Source organism: Oncorhynchus mykiss, chromosome 11 (assembly GCF_013265735.2).
Source record: "Oncorhynchus mykiss isolate Arlee chromosome 11, USDA_OmykA_1.1, whole genome shotgun sequence".
Taxonomy (NCBI): domain Eukaryota; kingdom Metazoa; phylum Chordata; class Actinopteri; order Salmoniformes; family Salmonidae; genus Oncorhynchus; species Oncorhynchus mykiss.
Window position 1 is genome coordinate 41422089 of NC_048575.1, and position 22902 is coordinate 41444990.

The 22902-nt window shown below is 44.1% G+C and overlaps 1 protein-coding gene across 5 annotated transcripts in view; it reads right to left on the bottom strand.

Annotated features, from left to right (window-relative positions):
* Window positions 1-1267: 1267 nt before the first annotated feature.
* LOC110535706 (rho-related BTB domain-containing protein 2) overlaps window positions 1268-22902 on the bottom strand; it is a 97732-nt gene continuing 76097 nt past the window's right edge. For 4 of the 5 annotated variants that reach the window (XM_021620893.2, XM_021620892.2, XM_021620895.2 and 1 more), the window contains 3 exons: window positions 6332-6571; window positions 5869-5974; window positions 5461-5639 (listed from right to left, as the gene is read on the bottom strand). In XM_021620893.2, coding sequence (XP_021476568.2) covers window positions 5461-5639; window positions 5869-5974; window positions 6332-6571 — 525 coding nt within the window. Of the gene's footprint in view, window positions 5640-5868; window positions 5975-6331; window positions 6572-22902 lie in introns of all 5 variants that reach the window. The other variant, XM_021620891.2, reaches the window with a different exon arrangement.

Sequence of the window (22902 nt, forward strand, 5' to 3'; positions counted from 1 at the left end):
CTCAACTTCACATTTTGTGGTTCTGTCTCCCTTCTTTATTGGTGGGACTCCCCGCCCATACACCGTGGGACGGTTCACTACATCTCTAATGAATAGCCCAGTTCTACACTAGTGCCATCTCTACCACAAGGAGAGAGAGAGAGAGAGAGAGAGAGAGAGAGAGCGAGAGAGCAGGAGCCCGAGTTGGGTTGAAGCCATTTGTGACTGCCGAGGCAAGCTGGTAAAACTGGGTTTAATAATCCATTACTACACACATGGTGTAAACTTAAGGCTACATAATAGACAGAAAGGGCATGCCTTGACAGACTGCCAAGTGCAAAAGATCAGTTTGTTCATGAATCTGAAATCTGTTTGTTCTCAATGTCTTCTCAACAATTTAGTATCTACAGCCTAGCTTGGTTTGGACGATGTGACGACAAGGTTTGAGTGACATATTTGTAAAGCTCCAAGTCAGGGGCCTTATGCACTGTGTACCCCACAGTTACTGTAGACTACTGTAGGCCTCAACAACATAGCCCCTTTGGTACACAGCATAGGATGGCGGAATCATTGGTCAATCCACAGGCACTAAGAGACAAGGAGGAAACTTGCCTGGTCAAATGTGTGTGCACATGTGTTTTTAGCCTGCATGGTGGGTGCCAACCTGAACCCAGAAGGCATTGGTTTAGAGGCCCCTCCTCATATGTACAGTAAGCCTATAGAGTACCATGGTACGAGTCATAATCGTTTTTCCACCATTCATTTTTACCATAGGAGATTTTAGAAACACCTCAAATAAGGGCTGTGTTTCGTGTAAATCTCTCTAGGACAAGGTGACTTTTATCAAAATATTTGCCTGTATTTACCCCCCCCCCCAAAAAAAAAAGAAATGCTAATTAGAGGCTAATGTGGCTATCATAAAGAACTACAAATGCTTTGATGATCTCGGCGAGACTGCCGAATCGAGGCAAAGGTAAGAATCTCTGAATTAACTATCTAATGTTAGCTAAATGTAGTTATGAAAAGCGTCAACATTTATATAAATTGACAATTATGTAAACTGTCTTGTGCATGTTTTAAATTGACACAAAACCAGTTAGCAAAGGTGTTACAGATGACGTGCAGGAGCTTGCAGGGATTTGTAGTCTTTCATGATGTCTACTTTGATGCTAATTGGAATGTTCAAATCTGAAAGTAAATAGAGCTAAATATAGAGATACAATTTATTTTAAGTGTTTCTAAAGTTCCCTAACAGAAAAATTAATGGTGGAAAAAACGATCGGAACCATTTCCCTGTTTGACCGCTAGAGGCTCGACAAGAGGGCGCCAGCATGAGGTCATCTCAAAAGGCACAGGAGACGCCAGACCAGGGGCAAACTACAACAACAAGGGGTTCTCTGTCAATAAGCGGCATGATCGAAAATATTCTTCGAATTCTCAGTAATACTCATGTTTTCTTTGGACAATACTACACTCTTGAGCTGATGCAAATTAAGGTGATGTGAAAGTGACATCAAAAGAGTATGGACTTAATGTGACGTTTCAAATGACAGGTACAAAAATGGGCCAATAGGGGGCAATGTGGGTCAACTATTGACGGGGGTTCAAAGCCAAAGATCCACTTCGTAATTTGTTTCCCTGTGTATACATGCATTTCAGCCCAATCAAAGCATTCCTCTCACTGTAGCTCCCAAGGCTGCCCGATGTATAAATAGGACATTCCCAAGGCTGCCCGATGTATAAATAGGACATTCCCAAGGCTGCCCGATGTATAAATAGGACATTCCCAAGGCTGCCCGATGTATAAATAGGACATTCCCAAGGCTGCCCGATGTATAAATAGGACATTCCCAAGGTGTATGAATTCATAAATCTTTAGAACGTGAACACAACCTACGTACTGTACCAGCACCCGAGATGTCAAATCCTGGGGAAACCATGGTCCCACACCTGGTAAAATACTGCTTTTAACACTGTACAAGAAGCAACACATCTTGCTAACGTCAATAACCATTGTCATTAGTTACTGACATGTACACACATTCCTGTGTACCCTCAATGTCACGATGAGATCCCCAATGACGTTACATTTAGGCTGTACTCAAGCCAACTGAACGTATGAGGATAATATTATATACAATTACAATAGTATGACTGACTTGAGAGGCTTCACACATAATGGACAGAGGCTTTCATTTCAGTCACTAATACTACGATACTACAGCTGAGCCCGGGTTGCCTTTGTATGTGAGCATGACGAGATAGATACACACTCAGTCAAAGCCCTAGAAAGCCACATGGACAGTTGAAGGGAGAAAGGAAGATCCCATGCTACAAAAGATCACATTTTTAAAACAACCTTGTTAAAGAATTGTCCATGCCAAGCACAAAAAAGTCAGAGCTAAAAAGACCACAAAAGGAAGGAAAGTGCAACCCGATACTGAAAGACGGAGAAAAGTGCATTTACAAAACCAAAATTAGGCCATGATGCAAAAATAATAACCACATCCCACAAGTGTTGAACAGCATTCACACAAGGCAACCAGTATTCTCATAGTAAGCGTTCGCATCCCCTAGATCACAGGTGTCTAAACCTTGGTCTCTAGGGCATTACAGAGGGTAATCGGCTAGTTTGTAGTGGCAGACTAAATCAGTTTCCCAAACCGAAACAGACTAAGAGAACTTACAATACTAACAGCCCCTTCGCCTACTAACTTAAGGCCTGTGTTTCCACTGACCACCCGAAGACCCAGAAACTCTCCGGGAGTAGCGCTGGGGTCTGCAGCCCCAGAGGGAGACTCAGACGTGGGAGGAAGGCGAGGGAGAGGCCTGCCTCTCTGGCCTGGTTGAGTGGGTGAGACTGGGTGTGAGTCATTAACCAGAGACTGAATCAATCAGCTCTACTATTATCCTTTGTAGAACCTGTCTGCAACTGTATACCACTACCTTACACTGTACATTTTGAGTATACTCCGATTCCTAATAGTGGATGTGCACTTCCATGAGGGAAGGCTTTGTAGGGCATGTCTACCATTAGTAAGACAACTTTAATAGCTCATCCTTGGGGCACTGAAAGGGGACATGGAAGTCAAATAGCTCTATGTTCCTATGTCAACCCCAGATTAATGTTCCAATATCCTAGTCCGAAATAGGGGCGCAAGGACTATTTCAGTGTTCCAATTCCAAATATGTAGGTTTGCAGTTTTTTGGGGGGTAAAAATCAGCCCAATTCTCACTTGGGTCTCATGAGATCCTATCGCATAGCTATTTCAGTAGCTGTTGATGACTAGAACACGCATCCGGTGAAGAAAAGCTAAAAAAAACACACAAAAAAAAACACATTTCACGCCATCCATCTATCTCCCACAGTCACCTGGGTAAAGGCGGGGGTGGAAATCTCAAACCCACAAATAGAACGAAGGTGGTAAAGAGAAACATGTTACAAAGTCTTCTTTTTTCCCACATAACTACCCCTTTTGAGCAAAAAGAAGGCAATTAAAATACAGTAATAATGCTTTGTTAGTTATTGTTTTCCTTCTTCTTCCAACTTGCCTGTTGTAACACAATGTCTTGGATACATTAAGATCTTGACGGTGCCGTGGGTTATTAACATGTTCTCAGCAGCCCATAATCCAACTCCATAGCACTCAACTAAAAGACAGTAATACACATTCCCTTTGTTCACAAATTGATTGACGCAGCACACTCCCTCACAACGAAAACAGAACTGCACTCTGCAGCGCAATACATTTTTAAAAAAGCAAGTTAAATATTTGGTCTAGCGCGGCATTGAAAACGACAGAATGTCGTTAAATAAATGGACAGATTCAACTTCAAAGCATAGCTCTGCTCATACTGAAAAGACCAACATTGAAATTCATAATACTATGAATATATTCACTAACTTTAATGTCTATCAGACACCTTTTAATAAGAAAAAAATAACCCTAGTGCAGCACATCTGAATGTAACACTATATGGGTAGATTGAAAGGTTTTCGTATATTAACACTGATGAAGGGCTGAGCAGACATAAACCCCTCAAAATCGTGGACCGAAAAGACAGGTACAAGTGTAAATGTGAGTGTGTATGTGTGTCATAAACGTACTGTCTTTTTAGTGGACATCCTGAGCGCCATTTTCAATTCCAGCTAAAGGAGTGGAAGTCCTGCAGTGGCACCTGGGTTTTACCTGACATTGCAGCTTTATAAAAACATACTGAGGGGGGGGGGGGGGGGTCAAAAAGTTTATCTTCCTCTATTCCCTTCCTCCCCACATTTGCCATGTTATGTAGGAGGCAAGGAGAGGAAGGCAAGGAGACAGGAGGGAGGGAACATGTCACAGCCTCATTTTTTGGTATAATACATGTGCTTTCAACACTCAGTGAGGACAAAAGACTACAGGTGACTTTCAAATACAGCTGTAATAAAATAAAGTTAAAAGACACTAGAATTAAGGATATATGCAGGCAGGGGAGAAAACTCCTGTTTGCTCCCGGTGAGGGTTGATGATGGAACCCTGAGCAGTGCTGCCCCCTGTGGTACGGGGGAGTTAAGGCAGGCTGGCTGAGGGGCACCCTAGTGGTCAATTAAGACAGAGCAAGAAGAAATCTGTTCAGTTCGGCTTCTTACTCCCTCCCATGGCAGTGGTATAAAATAGCCCTCTGATCCAGAAATGCTATCAAGTGTTCACTTTGAATGTCATTGAGGGGGATTTGTTCAGCACTGTTGGCCTCTCCTCTTGGTGTTATGTGGGGGATCACGATGGGTGCTTGAATCACAAACCACCACCTTTGCTTGAGCAGGTACCTCAACCCAGACTAACCACCTCTACTGCCCCTCCCTTGCACAGCTGATTCTAGAAAAGAACCCCCAACACGGAGGTACACTGGGATGAAACCCGGGAGAAACAAAATGGTGTCAAACCTGTCCAAAGTGGATGACAAAGTCTGTGGAAGAGAAGTCAGACAGGCATAGGTGGTGGCCAGAGACTCTGAGGCAAAACACCCAACTCTGGGATGGGCTCTACTCTAATTTCAAATCCCTAAGCGAAATAAAAACCAAACAAAGCATCTTTCCATGAGTGTTGAAGCAGAGCTGGCGCCCCCTGGCTTCTGGTCTTGTCCAGTGTGCTAACAGTCTAATAGACGTGAAGGCAGAGGTAACCTCCCCATAGGGGAGTCTTAGCAGTGGTCTGTGGAATGGTCTTTAGCTTCTGTGTGACTGAGGGGCAGAGAGAGAGAGCCCTTTTGTTCCCAGTCTCGTCACCCCCAGGCTGGTGGGTGGATCTCAGGGGGAGGAGGCAGGACTGGACTGGTCACTGAGGCCCAGCTAGGTGAGACCATCTTGGGCACAGAGAACTGGACTGGTCACTGAGCCCCCCCCCCCCCCCATACACCCACACACAATCGTACAGAAGAGAGACTTGGCTCTCCCGTCATGGAGAGGTCAGAAGCAGGAGGGGTCATGGAGGGGTGACAGCCTCAGGAGACGTGGGGCGAGGAGGACGGGTGTCTCGAGAAGCACCAGCCTCTCTTGGTGCGCAGCTTGCGTAGGATCTCCTCCTCGCGCTCGCGCTCCTTCTGAGAGCGCAGGTAGCGGTCCTCCTCCTTCAGGAACCACACCGGAGGCCACCGCTGCTTCTCAAAGTGCCTCTGGTTCTCTACAAGCAGAGAGAGAGATGGGGGAGAGAACACAAGAGATGCATAAACAGACATAGAAAGAGAAAGAAAGCGTGAATACAAGGGACCAAAAAGTAATGTGAGAAACAAGTGAGAGATGGGGAGCGAAGTTGGGGATCGGAGGTACAAAAGAGATGAAAAATGTAGAACAGAGCAGACGAGGAGACACACACACAGACGTAGAGAAGAGAGAGGGAATGCGGTCTGTACCTGGAGACATGACCTTCATGTCTTTAGGGAACTTGCGACAGACGCTGTTGTAGTTGGTGCAGATGTGATGGAGACACCAGGCAGACAGCTGCTTGGCATTGTGGAACTGCAAGGGATGAATGAATAGGTGATCAGTCCATCAAAAAGGTCCAATGGAAAAAAAAGACCTCAAACTTTCTTACTTTACAAATAAGAAAGATGAACTTGAATGGGAAGTGGACAAATGACTTTTAAATATGAATGTCACCAGCCATTGTAGAACAAAGTTTTCTATAGTTGGGTATCTGATATAGGCCTGAGCTATAGGGTGGTCCGATCCTTCTTGGATATCAATTAGAATGTTCTCTCCAGTGAAATAGTATTTTCCTAACAACAGAATGTAGTATGTGTATTATGTGTATTGCAGTAACAGTGTCATCAGTACAACTGTCATTCAGAGTATACGGTACATGTAAAGACTCACCTGAGCCAACTCCAGGTAAGCCAGCACCTGTCCGTCGATGTCCACTCCCTTCATCGCCCACTGGAGCAGCTCATTCACAGCATGCTGCTCTGTGAGGGCAACAAGGCGTGGCAGACACAGCCGGTTGGATAGGACGATAAGCTCAATAGGCTCCAGGTCAGGACAGGGCGAAAGCAGCCCACAGTACATGAACTCCAACACTGCACGCATACAGGAGCTACTGGTGTCAGGGATGGACACCTGGAAGGAGGGGGAGAGGGGGAGGGAGGGGAGAGAAAGTTGGATAGAGAGATTCAAATTTTGTGAATTAGAAAATAATAATACAATGTCTTCTAAACTCAGCAAAAAAAGAAACGTCCTCTCACCGTCAACTGCGTTTACTTTCAGCAAACTTAACATGTGTAAATATTTGTATGAACATAACAAGATTCAACAATTGAGACATAAACTGAACAAGTTCCACAGACATGTGACTAACAGAAATGTAATAATGTGTCCCTGAACAAAGGGGGGGGGGGGGTAAAAATCAAAAGTAACAGTCAGTATCTGGTGTGGCCACCAGCTGCATTAAGTACTGTAGTGCATCTCCTCCTCATGGACTGCACCATATTTGCTAGTTCTTGCTGCGAGATGTTACCACACTCTTCCACCAAGGCACCTGCAAGTTCCCTGACATTTCTGGGGGGAATGGCCCTAGTCCTCACCCTCCGATCCAAATGGTCCCAGACGTGCTTAATGGGATTGAGATCGGGGCTCTTCGCTGGCCATGGCAGATCACTGACATTCCTGACCAGCAGTATGGCTGGTGGCATTGTCATGCTGGAGGGTCATGTCAGGATGAGTCTGCAGGAAGGGTACCACATGAGGGAGGTTGCCTGCAATGACAACAAGCTCAGTCCGGTGATGCTGACACACACCGCCCTAGACCATGAAGAACCCTCCACCTCCAATTCACCCCTGGTGAGACAAAACCGCGACTCGTCAGTGAAGAGCACTTTTTGCCAGTTCTGTCTGGTCCAGCGACGGTGGGTTTGTGCGGATGAGATAGCAAAAGCTCAGGTTGCCCAGCCCGGCGGTGATACAATCTTCGGCAAAATCATTCGCAAGGAGATTCCTGCAAAAATATTATTTATTATTGACAACGCCCAAAGGCGACGTTGTTGCTGGTGATGTCTGGTGAGGACCTGCCTTACAACAGGCCTACAAGCCAAGCCCTCAGTCCAGCCTCTCTCCGTCTACTGTGGATAGTCTTGAGCACTGATGGAGGGATTGTACGTTCCTGGTGTAACTCGGGCAGTTGTTGTTGCCATCCTGTAGCTGTACCGCAGGTGTGCTGTTCGGATGCACCGATCCTATGCAGGAGGTGTTACACGTGGTCTGCCACTGCGAGGACGATCAGCTGTCCTTCCTGTCTCCCTGTAGCGCTATCTTAGGCATCTCACAGTACGGACATTGAAATGTATTGACCTGGCCACATCTGCAGTCCTCATACCTCCTTGCAGCATGCCTAAGGCATGTTCATGCAGATGAGCAGGGACCCTGGGCATCTTTCATTTGGTGTTTTTCAGTGTCAGTAGAAAGGCCTCTTTAGTGTCCTAAGATTTCATAACTGTGACCTTAATTGCCTACTGTCTGTAAGCTGTTAGTGTCTTAATGAGCGTTCCACTGGTGCATGTTCATTAATTGTTTATGGTTCATTGAACAAGCATGGGAAACAGTATTTACAAATTATCTTTGAAAGAAAGGATCCTGAAAAAGGGCAGTTTATTGCTGAGTTGAGTAGTTATTTAAGTGATAATGCCAGAGAAGCCGGTGTTTGTCGGATATATTGGCACGGGTGTTGTTAGGCCCGAGACTAAGTTTTGAGTACAAATTTGTTTACATCCCTTTTATTGTGCATTTCTCCTTCGCCAAGATAATCCATCCAGTTGACAGGTGTGACATATCAAGAAGCTGATTAAACAGCATGATCATTACAAAGGTGCACCTTGTGCTGGGGACAATAAAAGGTCACTCTAAAATGTGCAGTTTTGTCACACAACAATACCACAGATGCCTCAAGTTCTGGTGGACATTCCTGCTCACTGAAGGAATGTCCACCAGAACTGTTGCCAGAGAATTGAATGTTAATTTCTCTACCATAATGTTTTTTAAAAATAGAATTTGGCAGTATGTCCAATTGGCTTCACAACCGCAGACCACATGTAATTACACCAGCCCAGGACCTCCACATCTAGCTTCTTTACCTGCGGGATCATCTGAGACCAGCCACCCGGACAGTTGATGAAACTGAAGAGTATTTCTGTCTGGAATAAAGCCCTTTTGTAAGGAAAAACTCCTTCTGATTGGCTCATGTGAAATCCATAGATTAGGGCCTATTAAATGTATTTTGTTGTATTTTCAATGCAGTATTAGCCTTATATTTAGCTAATTCATGATTGGTTATGAATAATAAGCTTCTAACGTATAACCTCTGTCTCTTGCACAATACACAAGCACCTGTGCTCTGCTGACCTCTTCCTTAAAAAAACGCTCCTTAGCTCTTGGAGTCCCCTGCAGGGAAAGCTAGACTAGAATAGCTTGTGGGACATCATTTTTTTGGCATTTCTCATACCAAGACTAATCCAAGGGACGCAAGCGCTTTTTTTGCTGAATGTTAAATAGAGTAGCCCAATAGAACTCATGGATAGTTTGAAAGAAGAACAAACGCACGATGGCAGTAGGCTATAGCAGTTATTTATTCAGACCCATAACCATTCAATCTTCGTGAAGACTTCTGCATCTAATTCAAGTACTATATTATAAGAATGTCATTAGAATGGTGAAAACAAAGGACACCAAAACATATTCCATTTAACTGTTGAAAGCGAGGAAGGAAAGAAGCAACAAGAGGGAGAAAGAGGAGGTAGGCTAATAGCATTAGGGGAAACATAAAGGTACATATGCGTCAACCTGCTAATTAAACAAATAGGCCCTATTATGTTTCAAAATTAAAATCAAATTCAATAGCCTATACTTGTGACTTGTGACTTTGTAGGCTGCATGTGCTGAACCAGAATCGCATGTTTTCTTCTGCCTTATCATGGTTTGAACAACGTGCGAAATTTCAGTCCATACAATACAGTATAATACAGTTCACACAAGTTATGTATTTACCCAGGAGAGATAGCCTCATCTATGGGATTTTATGTTTTTCTGTTGTGCGTAATATGCAGTAGCCTACATCATCTACAGTGCATTCGGAAAGTATTCAGTCCCCTTCACTTTTTCCACATTTTGTTACTGTTACAGCCTTATTCTAGAAGGGATTACATTTTTGTCCCACCTCAAATCTACACATATTACCCCATAATGACAAAACAAAGTTATTTTTTTTGCAGATGTAATAAACTGAAAAAATGATAATTACAGATGTCCATCACTGGGATGGTGCCAGATTTCCTCCAGACGTCACACTTGGCATTCAGGCCAAAGAGTTCAACCTTGCTTTCACCAGACCAGAGAATCTTGTTTCTTATGATCTGAGAGTCTTTAGGTGCCTTTTGACAAACTCCAAGCAGGCTGTAATGTGCCTTTTACTGAAGAGTGGATTCCATCTGGCCACTCTACCATAAAGGCCTGATTGGTGGAGTGCTGCAGAGATGGGGTTGTCCTTCTGGAAGGTTCTCCCTTCTCCGCAGAGAAATCTGCGGCTCTGTCAGAGTGACCATCGGGTTATTGGCCACCACTCTCACCAAGGCCCTTCTCCCCCGATTGCTCATGGTGGTTCCAAACTTCTTCCATAAGAATGAGGGAGGCCACGGTGTTCTTGGGAACCTTCAATGCTGCAGAAATGTTTTGATACCTTTCTCCAGATCTCTGCCGTGACACAATCTATGGACAATTCCTTCGACCTCATGGCTTGGTTTTTGCTCTGACATGCACTGTCAACTGTGGGTCCGTATATAGACAGGTGTGTGCCTTTCCTAATCATGTCCAGTCAATTGAATTTACCACAGGTGGACTCCAATCAAGTCGTAGAAACATCTCATGGATGATCAACGGAAACAGGATGCACCTGAACTCAATTTTAAGTCTCATAGCAAAGGGTCTGATTACTTATGTAAATAAGATATGTTTAAACATTTTAATACATTTGCAAAAATGTCTACAAACCTGTTTTTGGTTATGGGGAATTATGTGTAGGCTCTGTACTGCATTTGGAATTTTTTGGGCTTGGGCTCATTAAAGGTCATTAATGTAGGGCTCATAAAATGTATTTAATATATGTCTCATCAGGCACAGGTAGCATCAGGTTAGATTTGTTTTATGCTCTAATCAAATCCAGACATATTTACATGCTTTAATGCTTTTGAATGACACTTCCTGTTTTGGCGGGAAATACCGGGTTCCCTGGGAGAAAAGTGATTTATTCTCCGGATGGAACATTTGTAAAATACCGGGAAAATATTAAACTCTAACACCAACCTTCAATGTAAGGTGGGTGGATCACGTAAGTAAAGTGATGTCAGAGTGATGTCACAGGAAGTAGCGTGGGGGAATGGGGTTGTGCAAGGTGAAGGGCAGTCCGTCTCCAGTCGAGTAGAACCTTTTGATCCTGCCAGAGATGAAAGCTCCGGGCCCGCCAGGGAGGCGTTGACGCTAGCTAGCACTGTGGCTAAGGGTAACAGCCTCAAAGCACCCCAGAATAACCCCACTCGGCCAGTCGCTGCACGTGTCATAGAAGGCTTGGATGTCATTGTGGGACAGAGCTTGAAGCAGAGCTGTGGGATGGACCGAGGAGAAAACACCTCTGACTGGACCATTTACGTAAGCACATCCAAAACGGAGCAGTACACACAAAAAGAAAAGCTAATGCGTCCCCATATACGGATTAAACAAGTACAAAAGTACAGCTACAGAAAATAAGGTAATATTCGCTCACTGTTTTCTTCTCACTGTGTCCTGCTCCAATAAGATTGTCTGTTGTTGGAGCAGTAGCACACAGGCTGACCAGAGCTACCCATACAGGCAGAATGGGCGTGCAATAGACATGTGGCTGTGTGGTTCTTTGAAGAGTTCGGTTCAGGAAAACAGTTAACCTCTCAGGAACACTGGATCAGTGTTAATTTTGTCAACAATAACCATGGTGAAAAATACTTGTCAACAACCTATTTTTCCTGACTAAAACTATGGCGATAATCAGTCGAAGTGCCCTGCAAAAAAACGATTACAAATCCCTTCTCATTTTAGTTGACGAACATCTAACGAGACGAGAATTCCATGTGAGATCAATGGACCTATAATTTGCCATGAAGCTGCTTTTCAACAGTTATGTCCAATCCTAAACATGCATGCAGAATATCATCTCATTGGCAGAATTGACATCTTTCAGTTGCACGGTCAGATTGAGCTGATCTGCCCAGCCCTCCTACACACAGCCCCCAGGTGGTCACTTCAGTCACTCGTCAATCTTTTGAACTGATGCAAAGCCAGGTGATTTGACTTGTAACTAACCCCAACTATACTTAAAAATATAAACGCAACATGTAAAGTGTTGGTCCCATGTTTCATGAGCTGAAAATTTTGTGGACAAATTTATTTACATCCCTGTTAGTGAGCATTTCTGGTTTGCCAAGATAATCAATCAGTCATTGACATTGATGCATGTTGCGTTTATATTTTTGTTCAGTATAGAAGCGATGTTAAACCTCTCTCTTACTTTCACGTAGGCTATTTTTGCTTTTATCACATCTGAAGTTCTACTTTTCCATGTGCGTTTCTATTCACTAATCTGTGTTTCCTGCTCTCGTGCCGCGGTCCTCGAATGCGAGTTGCGTTTGCCTTATTCTACTGGGGAAATGAATGCTATTTGTTGAATATTAGGAGGACAGTAATAGTTTTTGGGATTTTTGGAAAGCTCAAATTGTACCCTTTAGGAAACCAACTTATTTACCCCCTTGTTGGTTATGACGGGGAGAAAATCAGAGCTGTTAATTGTACAACCTGTAGCCAAGGCTTTAAGCCTATATGGTTAATTATGGCTGGCATTAGTTACAATCAGCTACAATATCAATGTTGCCAGCCAATCTATACGAGGGGAAAGTAGGCCTAATTGGACAAGGCCATTTGCCTAAATATTCATTATTTAATAGAAAAAAAATACACAGACTATTATGTGACTAAAATGGTTGTGACTAAAACTAGCCAAACATTGCCAAGAGTTTTAGTCGACTGATAATGACTAAAACTAACAAAGGATGAAATGACTAAAATGTGACTAAGACTAAAAAGGTATTTTAAGACTAAAACTAAATCTAAAATAGCTGCCAAAATGATTACTGCCCCACTGAAGAAAATTGACGGAGGAGAAGTTCTGTTAAGAAAAAGAAAATACCAGATTCATGAAGACTACTCTATCCTTAGTGCAGTGTATGAGTTGACGGTAGGCCAAGAACCCCCCCCATCTTGAAACTTGTTCAGAACATGGAGAGAATCCAAGTGTGTTTCTCTCCTGAGAGGAGAGCAAACAAAGGCACACTTATTCCCACAGCCACAGTGACGGCCAAGGAGTTTTACAGGGGGCGATTTTGGGAGGGATAGAAACAAAACTGCTGAGACTGCAGATTGCACCATCGGACCATGGTAACCCCCTTCTCTTCATCTTCTCCCACCCGCCCTCACACACATGCGCACACACAGAGTATACATTTCTAAAAACAGGGAAAATGTATGGAGTAAAAAGTACATTATTTTCTTTAGGAATGTAGTGGAGTAAAAGTAAAAGTTGTCAAAAATATAAATAGTAAAGTACAGATATAAAAAAAAAAACGACATGAGTATTTTTAATGTTTTATTTAATTTAACTAGGCAAGTCAGTTAAGAACAAATTCTTATTTACAATGACGGCCTACCCCGGCCAAACCTGGAAGACGCTGGGCCAAATGTGCGCCGCCCTATGGGACTCCCAATCACAGCTGGATGTGATGCAGCCTGGATTCGAACCAGGGAAACAGTGACGCCTCATGCGCGGAGATACAGTGCCTTAGACCGCTGCGTCACTCATGAGTTTACTTTAAAGTACTTACAACCTCTGATACCAACAACCCCTCGAAGTGCCTTATTGCTATTAAAAACTGGTTATCAACGAATTAGAGCAGCAAAAATAAATGTTTATATTACATTATAACTGTGCTTAGCGTCAGGTAAGTTCTGACCAAGGTAGTGATTCAATTACATTTTTTGTTTTACATGTCATCCTTTCAGCCCAATATGTTGGTCAAACAGTTGTATTAAAAGAACATGACATTTAAAAAAAGTCTCAGAGCAGTCTCAACACCACTATTGAGCAATGCCATGTGGTCTAGCCAGGAGAGGGTTAGAGGTGGGTAGAGCTATGGGAACCACAGGGGTCCTTCCTCAGTCCCAGGGGTGCCCCTCACTTGCCTGTCTCTGTGCCAATTAGGAGAATGTCAGCATGGCAGTGACCCTTTATTATGGAGGAAAGATCAAGGTAGAGACACAGGTAGACGCTCCTGTTCAAAGTTCTCTCGCCCAGACAGAGGAGCGGGGGAATGTATGGACACAGCGCTAGGTCACCAGAGACAGGGAGACATAGGGAACATTATGGGGGCCCAGGGCAATTTAGGGATTTTCCTGTCATTCAGCATCTTTTCCCAACTCACCCTCGTTGGTTTAGGAAGTGATTGGTTGACAGAAAAAAAGGAAATGGAGACAAGTAACTTTAGAGAACACGACAGAGAAAAGGGTGTCAAAAAAGCGGTGTCAAAATGTCAAACGGCATGTCGTCAGAAACCAAACCGCCGTTACCACCATGAGAAAGATTTTGAAAGAAAGAGAGCAAGAGGAGCTGGAGAGTGGTGGCAGTAACACCTCCTACCATTATACTTCTGTTGCAAACGTACACTGTCCCTCCCTTCACCCCTTCCATCGTGTCTCCTGTCACTGTTAGTCTTGTGTGAGAGGAATGTGACAGGCTTTCACACTCAACTAGTCAGAGATAAGCCACTGGGGCACACACACTCACATGGAAAACCACAGCGGTTATTATAGTTTTGGGATTTTTCTATTAGCTTTCATTTCTATTCGTTTTTTTGATTTTTTATATTAAATTCTGTTGAGTTTCAGTTAGTTTTCAAACTTGATTCACTCATTTTTATTTAGTTTGAGTTTAATAAAATAATTTATATTTTGTTTTGATATTTTTAGTGTTATGGACAGAAAGTAGCCTTACGTGTGGGAGGCTAGGAGTCATTTATGTGTCGTAGACTTATAGTTTGTGTTTTTTGGGATGTCACTTCTTGCCACTGGGTGATGGGTCAAGTCATACGTTTGGTTAGTAAAATATACTAAGAGCTGATCCGGGAGGACCATGAACAATGAGCAGTAGGTACCAGTGTATATGGTTCCACTGCCACAGGTCTGTCCAGCAAGAACAAGTCCAGATGTCGTTAGAAAAGGTTTATTACAGATAATGGTTCTTTAATGGATGACTCATCCTTATTCTGACTGGACATTCTGTAGTGGTTGCTACCAGTCTTAAGCCAGCAACTAAGGTTTCTTATTCCATTTATGGCCCTTCGACTCTCTACAACCTACCCCTATTTTCCAGTTAGGTTTAAATTATAAATCAATCTTAACGTGACTTGGATTTAAAAGGATAATCGTCATTGTCCAACTCAGATTCAGACATTTCTTCCGCGCCGTTCAAAGCTATGGCCAGCTCTGGAGGTTGAGCAACGCATGCTGTGCCTTGTTGGAGAAGGGGTGATAGAAGCAGACTGATATGCCCATAAGCGAAACAGTCAGTCCTTTCTTGATCCATCGGTCTACACACAGGATTATTTTTCATGGCTCTTTCAAGAATCTCATTAACTTCCTGAGTTGCTGTATCCATTTGCAAAACAATCAACTCGTTTACTCTAGCAGTGACAGGACTTTTACATTTGGGATCAAGTGTTTGGTAGAATCTTCTGAAGGCTGGCTAGTCTTGTGGACTTGCCAGACTGGAAGAATAAATTAACCAGTGCTTCTTCTCTTTTTTAAACTCATTTGAATTAGGTTGTCATGTTTCTGCTCTTTTAATGCAAACTGCTAACGTTGGTTGTCCTGACATGCAGCTACTAATAGCTGTTGGCTGTCTTACCAAGTCTTTATCCTGAAATTGTTTGTATGATTCTTTGTGAGTGCTGTTCAGATGAACTTTGATGAACTCCTTACTCATCATCAGAAGGGCATTCAAACCAAACTATCCAATCAGGGAGGGGCTTATTGAGTTTATTGTTGGCAGGACCAGAATAGCAGTGTTTTCACAGCACCGCATGAACACGAAGAGTGAGTCTAAAAATATGTGTGAAGGAAGTGAGAATGGAGTGTGGCGAGTCAACTCAAAGGGAAAGGTGTTAAAGAAGGCACTGTGCTGGCTGATGGCAGACAGATAGAAATCCAGTCTCGCTCAAACGGAGGACAATTTTTTTGTTGTTGCTTTGCTTAGCAGCAAGGCCGTGGAACGACCGTTTTTTCAGGCTCCGCTCTATTCAGGAGGAAAATAACTCGGAGAGGTGGTCAGGGTTGAAAAGAAGAAAGAAGAAGTGAAACTCGACACACTTTGAAACAGAGGCGCAAGATGAGTCACGGTACAGTACACGGTTTGGTCAGAGACTCCAAAGACGCACGCTTCTTCACGCGCACCCATCGCTCTGACAAGTGCTCTCGCCTCCCACGCCCTTTTTCAGAAGTCTCTTTTCAACCTTTCTCTCGTTTTGTTTTCCTTTCACTAGTCGAGTTTCACTTTTTCTTTCTTCTTTTCAACCCTGACCACCTCTCCGAGTTATTTTCCTCCTGAATAGAGAGGAGCCTGAAAAACGGTCATTCCAGGGCCTTGCTGCTAAGCAAAGCAACAACAAAGAATTGAACTCCGTTTAAGCGTCTGTGTTAAGTGCTACATCAAGTGTCTTGCCTCTGCTCCATTGAGGCTGGCTCAGAAAATAGCCAGACATTCACCAGGCAGATTTTTATTTTTTATTTCACCTTTATTTAACCAGGTAGGCTAGTTGAGAACAAGTTCTCATTTACAACTGTGACCTGGCCAAGATAAAGCAAAGCAGTGTGACACAAACAACAACACAGAGTTACACATGGAATAAACAAACATACAGTAGAAAAATAATATCTATACAGTGTGTGCAAATGAGGTAAGATTAGAGAGGTAAGACAATAAATAGGCCATGGTGGCGAAGTAATTACAATTTAGCAATTCAACACTGGAGTGAAAGACGTGCAGGAGATGAAGTAGAGATACTGGGGTGCAAAGGAGCAAAAAAAACAAAAACAATATGGGAATGAGGTAGTTGGATGAGCTATTTAGAGGTGCAATGATCTGAGCTACTCTGACAGCTGATGCTGAAAGTTAGTGAGGGAGATATGAGTCTCCAGCTTCAGTGATTTTTGCAATTCGTTCCAGTAATTGGCAGCCGAGAACTGGAAGGAAATGAGGCCAAAGGACAAATTGGCTTTGGGGGTAACCAGTGAAATATACCTGTTTGAGCGCGTGCTATGGGTGCGTGCTGCTATGGTGACCAGTGAGCTGAGATATGGAGCCAGTGGAGCCAGTGGGTTTGGCAACGAATTTGAAGCGAGGGCAAGCCAACGAGAGCATACATGTCGCAGTGGTGGGTAGTATATGGGGCTTTGGTGACAAAACGGATGGCACTGTGATAGACTAAATCCAATTTGCTGAGTAGAGTGTTGAGGGTATTTTGTAAATGACATCGCCGACGTCAAGAATCGGTAGGATAGTCAGTTTTACGAGGGTGTTTGGCAGCATGAGTGCACGATGCTTTGTTGCGAAATAGGAGCCAATTCTAGATTTCATTTTGGTTTGGATTGGAGATGCTTAATGTGAGTCTGGAAGGAGAGATTACAGTCTAACCAGACACCTAGGTATTTGTAGTTGTCAACATATTCTAAGTCAGAACCGTACAGAGTAGTAATGCTGGACGAGCAGACAGGTACGGGCAGAGATCGGTTGAAGAGCATGCATTTAGTTTTACTTGCATTTAAGAGCAGTTGGAGGCCACAGAAGGAGAGTTTTAAGGCATTGAAGCTTGTCTGGAGGTTAGTTAACACAGTGTCCAAAGAAGGGCCAGAAGTATACCGAATGGTGTCGTCTGCGTAGAGATGGATCAGCAGCAAGGACAACATTATTGATGTATACAGAGAAAAGAGTCGGCCCGAGAATTGAACCCTGTGGCACCCCCATAGAGACTGCCAGAGGTCCGGACAACAGGCCCTCCGATTTGACACACTGGACTCTATCAGAGAAGTAGTTGGTGAACTAGGCGAGGCAGTCTTGGTTTGAGAAACCAAGGCTGTTGAGTCTGCCGATAAGAATGTGGTGATTGACAGAGTCGAAAGCTTTGGCCAGGTCGATGAATACGGCTGCACAGTATTGTCTCTTATCAATGGCGGTTATGATATCGTTTAGGACCTTGAGAGTGGCTGAGGTGCACCTATGACCAGCTCGGAAACCAGATTGCATAGCGGCGAAGGTACGGTGAAATTCAAAATGGTTGGTGATCTGTTTGTTAACTAGGCTTTCAAAAGACCTTAGAAAGGCAGGGTAGGATATAATTAGGTCTGTAACAGTTTGGGTCTAGAGTGTCTCCATCTTTGAAGAGGGGGATGACCACGGCAGCTTTCCAATCTTTGGGGATCTCAGACGATACGAAAGAGAGGTTGAACAGGCTAGTAATAGGGGTTGCAACAATTATAGCGGATAATTTTAGAAAGAGGGTCCAGATTGTCTAGCCCAGCTGATTTCACAACTTTCAGAACATCAGCTATCTGGATTTGGGTGAAGGAGAAATGGGGAGGCTTGGGCAAGTTGCTGTGGGGCGCGCAGGGCTGTTGACCGGGGTAGGGGTAGCCAGGTGGAAAGCATGGCCAGCCGTAGAAAAATGCTTATTGAAATTATCAATTATCATTGATTTATCAGTGGTGACAGTGTTTCCTAGCCTCAGTGCAGTGGGCAGCTGGGAGGAGGTGCTCTTATTCTCCATGGACTTTACAGTGTCCCAGAACTTTTTGGAGTTAGTGCTACAGGATGCAAATTTCTGTTTGAAAAATCTAGCCTTTGCTTTCCTAACTGCCTGTGTATATTGGTTCCTAACTTCCCTGAAAAGTTGCATATTGCGGGGGCTATTCGATGCTAATGCAGTACGCCACAGGGTGTTTTTGTGCTGTTCAAGGACAGTCTTATCTGGAGTGAACCAAGAGCTATATCTGTGCCTGGTTCTACATTTTTTGAATGGGGCACCCTTACTTAAGATGGTGAGGAAAGCACTTTTAATGAATAACCATGCATCCTCTACTGACGGAATGAGGTCAATACTAGAGGTCGACCAATTAATCGGAATGGCCGATTAATTGAATGCTGTTGTCGATGTGTTCCTGGTTCGAGCCCAGGTAGGGGCAAGGAGAGGGACGGAAGCTATACTGTTACACTGGCAATACTAAATTGCCTATAAGAACATCCAATAGTCAAAAGGTATATGAAATACAAATGGTATAGAGAGAAATAGTCATATAAATACTATATTAACTACAACCTAAAACCTCTTACCTTGGAATATTGAAGTCTCATGTTAAAAGGAACCACCAACTTCCATATGTTCTCATGTTCTGAGCAAGGAACATAAACGTTAGCTTTCTTACATGGCACATATTGCAATTTTACTCTCTTCTCCAACACTTTGTTTTTGCATTATTTAAACCAAATTTAACATGTTTCATGATTTATTTGAGGCTAAATTGATTTTTATTGATGTATTATATTAAGTTAAAATAAGTGTTAATTCAATATTGTTGTAATTGTCATTATTTCAAATAAATAAATAAAAATCGTCAGATTAATCGGTATCGGCTTTTTTTGGGGTCCTCCAATAATCGGTATCGTGTTGAAAAATCATAATCGGTCGACCTCTAGTCAACACCCTTCCAGGATACCGGGCCAGGTCGATAAGAAAGGCCTGTTCGCTGAAGTGTTTTAGGGAGTGTTTGACAGTGATGAGGGGCGGTTGTTTGACCGCTGACCCATTACGGACGCAGGCAATGAGGCAGAGGTGTATTTAGAGGGTTATTTCGAGGGTTCTACCTGGTAGGTTCATTGATCATTTGTGTGAGATTGAGGGCATCTAGCTTAGATTGTAGGACGGCCGGGGTGTTATGCATGTCCCAGTTTAGGTCACCAAACAGTACGAGCTCTGAAGATAGATGGGGGGCAATCAATTCCCATATGGTGTTCAGTGCACAGCTGGGGCAGAAGGTGGTCGAGAACAAGCGGCAATGGTGAGAGACTTGTTTCTGGAAAGGTGGATTTTTAGAAGTAGAAGCTCAAATTGTTTGGGCACAGACCTGGATAGTATGACAGAACTCTGCCGGCTATCTCTGCGGTAGATTGCAACTCCACCCCCTTTGGCAGGTCTACCTTGTCGGAAAAGGTTATAGTTAGGGATGGACATTTCTGGATTTTTTTGTGGCCTTCCGAAGCCAGGATTCAGACACGGCTAGGACACCCGGGTTGGCAGAGTGTGCTAAAACACTGAATAAAACAAACTTAGGGAGGAGGCTTCTAATTTTAACATGCATGAAACCAAGGCTTTTACGGTTACAGAAGTCAGCAAATGAGAGCGCCTGGGGAATGGGAGTGGAGCTAGGCGCTGCAGGGCCTGGATTAACCTCTACATCACCAGAGAAGGAGTAGGGCTAAAGGCTATAAGAACGGGTCGTCTAGTGCGTTCGGAAGAGAGAGTAAAAGGAGCAGGTTTCTGGGTGCGGAAGAATAGATTCAAGGCATAATGTACAGACAAGACTATGATAGGATGTGAATACAGTGGAGGTAAACCTAGGCATTGAGTGACGATCAGAGAGGTTTTGTCTCTAGGGACACCCTTTAAACCAGATGAGGTCACCGCATGTGTGGGAGGTGGAACAAAAGGGCTAGCTAAGGCATATTGAGCAGGGCTGAAGGCTCTATAGTGAAATAAGACAATAATCACAAACCAAAACAGCAATGGACAAGGCATACTGACATTAGGGAGAGGCATGCGTAACCGAGTGATCATAGGGACCAGTGAGTAGCTAGGCGAGCTGGAGACACGGCGATTCAGACAGCTAGCATGCCGGGGCTAGCAGAAGGGCCTTAGGGGGACGTCGCGTCGGAAGAGTCTGTTGTAGCCCCCTCGGACGGTTACGTCGGCAGACCAGTCGTGATGGATCGGCAGGGCTCCGTGTAGGCAGTAAAAGGGTCCAGGCCAATTGACAAAATAGGTATTTTAGCCCAAGAAATTAACTGATGGACCTCTTCAGCTAACAGTCCGATATACTCTAGACAGCTAGCGGGCCGTGGCTAGCAGGCTAGCGGATGGGCCTTCAGGGGATGTTGCGACGGAGGAGCCTGTTGAAACCCCCTCGGGCGGATTACGTAGGTAGACCAGTCATGATGGATCGACGAGGCTCATGGTCAGCAGTAAAAGGGATACAGGCCAATTGTCAAAATAGGCATTGTAGCCTAAGGAGTATCAGATGGACCTCTTCAGATAGCCGGGAGATGGGCCTAGCACGAGGCTAGTTCCAGGCTAACTGGTGCTTGCTTCGGGAGATGTGTCTCAGACAGCACGTGGAAATGCATTAGTGACAAGGGGACCCATCTGCCTGCATCAGGCAAAATGGCACTGCTCACAACCACAGCCACATTGGTGCCACTCCAACAGAGGCTTTGTCCATGCACCGCAGGGCCTGCCAGCTAAGCAGTGAAAAAGAGGGATGTGTGAGGGTTTTTGTGCCCGAGATTTCAAACTGAGGTGAGTGTGCAACCGTAAGCATCTAGGACTCTATCCCACTATCCTGGCTGCTTCACTATATAAATCTCATATGCACACACAATGACGGCTTCACATTGTCCAGTTTCTCAGTCTTTGTTAGATGTGCACCTGGCCACTGCACTGTGCCAGCGAAACGCCATAAAGAGTGCCACAATTGGACAAACATGAAGCTTTCAGGGTTACCATGGATACTGGCAAGCATCCCGGTAGCCTCCACTGTCGACCCCCTTCCTCACTGCTTTTAGTGTTTTACAAATGTCCTTATAGACAAAATGACCCCCACCCTGCACCATGACCCTGTCCACTCCACCTTAACCCCCAACCCTCCCTCCCTGTAGATGCTGGCTGTAAGAGCATCTATCGGACCATGCCAGCGTCCTGGGGCTGCCGGCTTCCTGGAAGGGCTGTAACCCAAAGCCTGTAACCATACCTGGGGGATCTAGTTCATCAGAAGGACACAGGCAGCAGACACCCACAGCCCCCAGAGACAGGCGTTCCTCTCCCGGGGTGGGTTGGCCCGGTCCGTAGCCCTGTCCTGGAGGAGTAGTGTTTCTAGAAACCAAGCCGTCAGAGAGAAACTGGGGGTAACCGGACACCCCGTACAGGGAATACTGACCTGGATATGGGGCTCGGAGAATCCGGAACCATCCGGGCCACAGTTCCTGATAAGAGAATTCTGTTCTCCTGTTCATTACCCAATTCAATTATATTACTCTCAGTCTGTTATATCAGGATTTGTAAGATACGGATGGAAATGAAAACAGACAGAGGTCCAGCTAAATGGTCAAAAAGGTTTATTCACGGAACGTTCTAAAGTCAAGAATACAAAACAATTCATTTTATACTGACTTCTCACACCCACACATACACACAAACATGCACACCCACATACACACAAACATACGCACACACATGTCCTGCTACGCACACACTGTCTGTCTCACTACCCAGCCGACAGAGTTAGTGACCTTGTCCTTGAGACGTACTCCCAGTTCTCTCCCAAATCTCTAGTCAGGTCGGCACCAAGCTCAGACAGTCTGTGTGTAAAATACCATAAAGACGTATTGTTTTACCCTAATTCTGACTAGGACTACACATTTATTGATTATGATTTTATACATTCTAATCAATTCCATACAATTATATGTTTCAGGGCGGAATATTCAAATCATTCAATTAACAGACAATTCTCACCTATCAGTTCCACAATATCCTGTGTCATGACGTTGGCCTGGGGGTAGGTTTATGACAGTCATAAATACCTCTTCCCCCCTTTTTTCCTCTCTCTACCCTACTGATGTTACATTTGCAAACACCTTGGTTAACATAGAGATTCTGGGAACATCAGAAGGTGGGGGGAAATGAACTATATTCTGGTAATCCGACCAATTGAACATATGCGGTGGTACTTAATGAATATAATGTCAGTTCGGTTGTCATCTGAGACATTCTCATCAATGATAAGATGACATAAACTCTACAGTGGAAAGTCTACACATCAGAGTTATCGGATTCACATGGAATTGTTGTTCAATTTAAATGTTTGAATATGAAATTATTCGTGATGGGATGAAATGTGATTTTTGCTTCTAAAATGTGAGATTTGGGTTTTCATAAGGTCTGCTCAATCAGTGGCCCGCCCCTGTGAAGGGACATGGGCTATAAAACTTGTCAAACACGCCCTCCTCT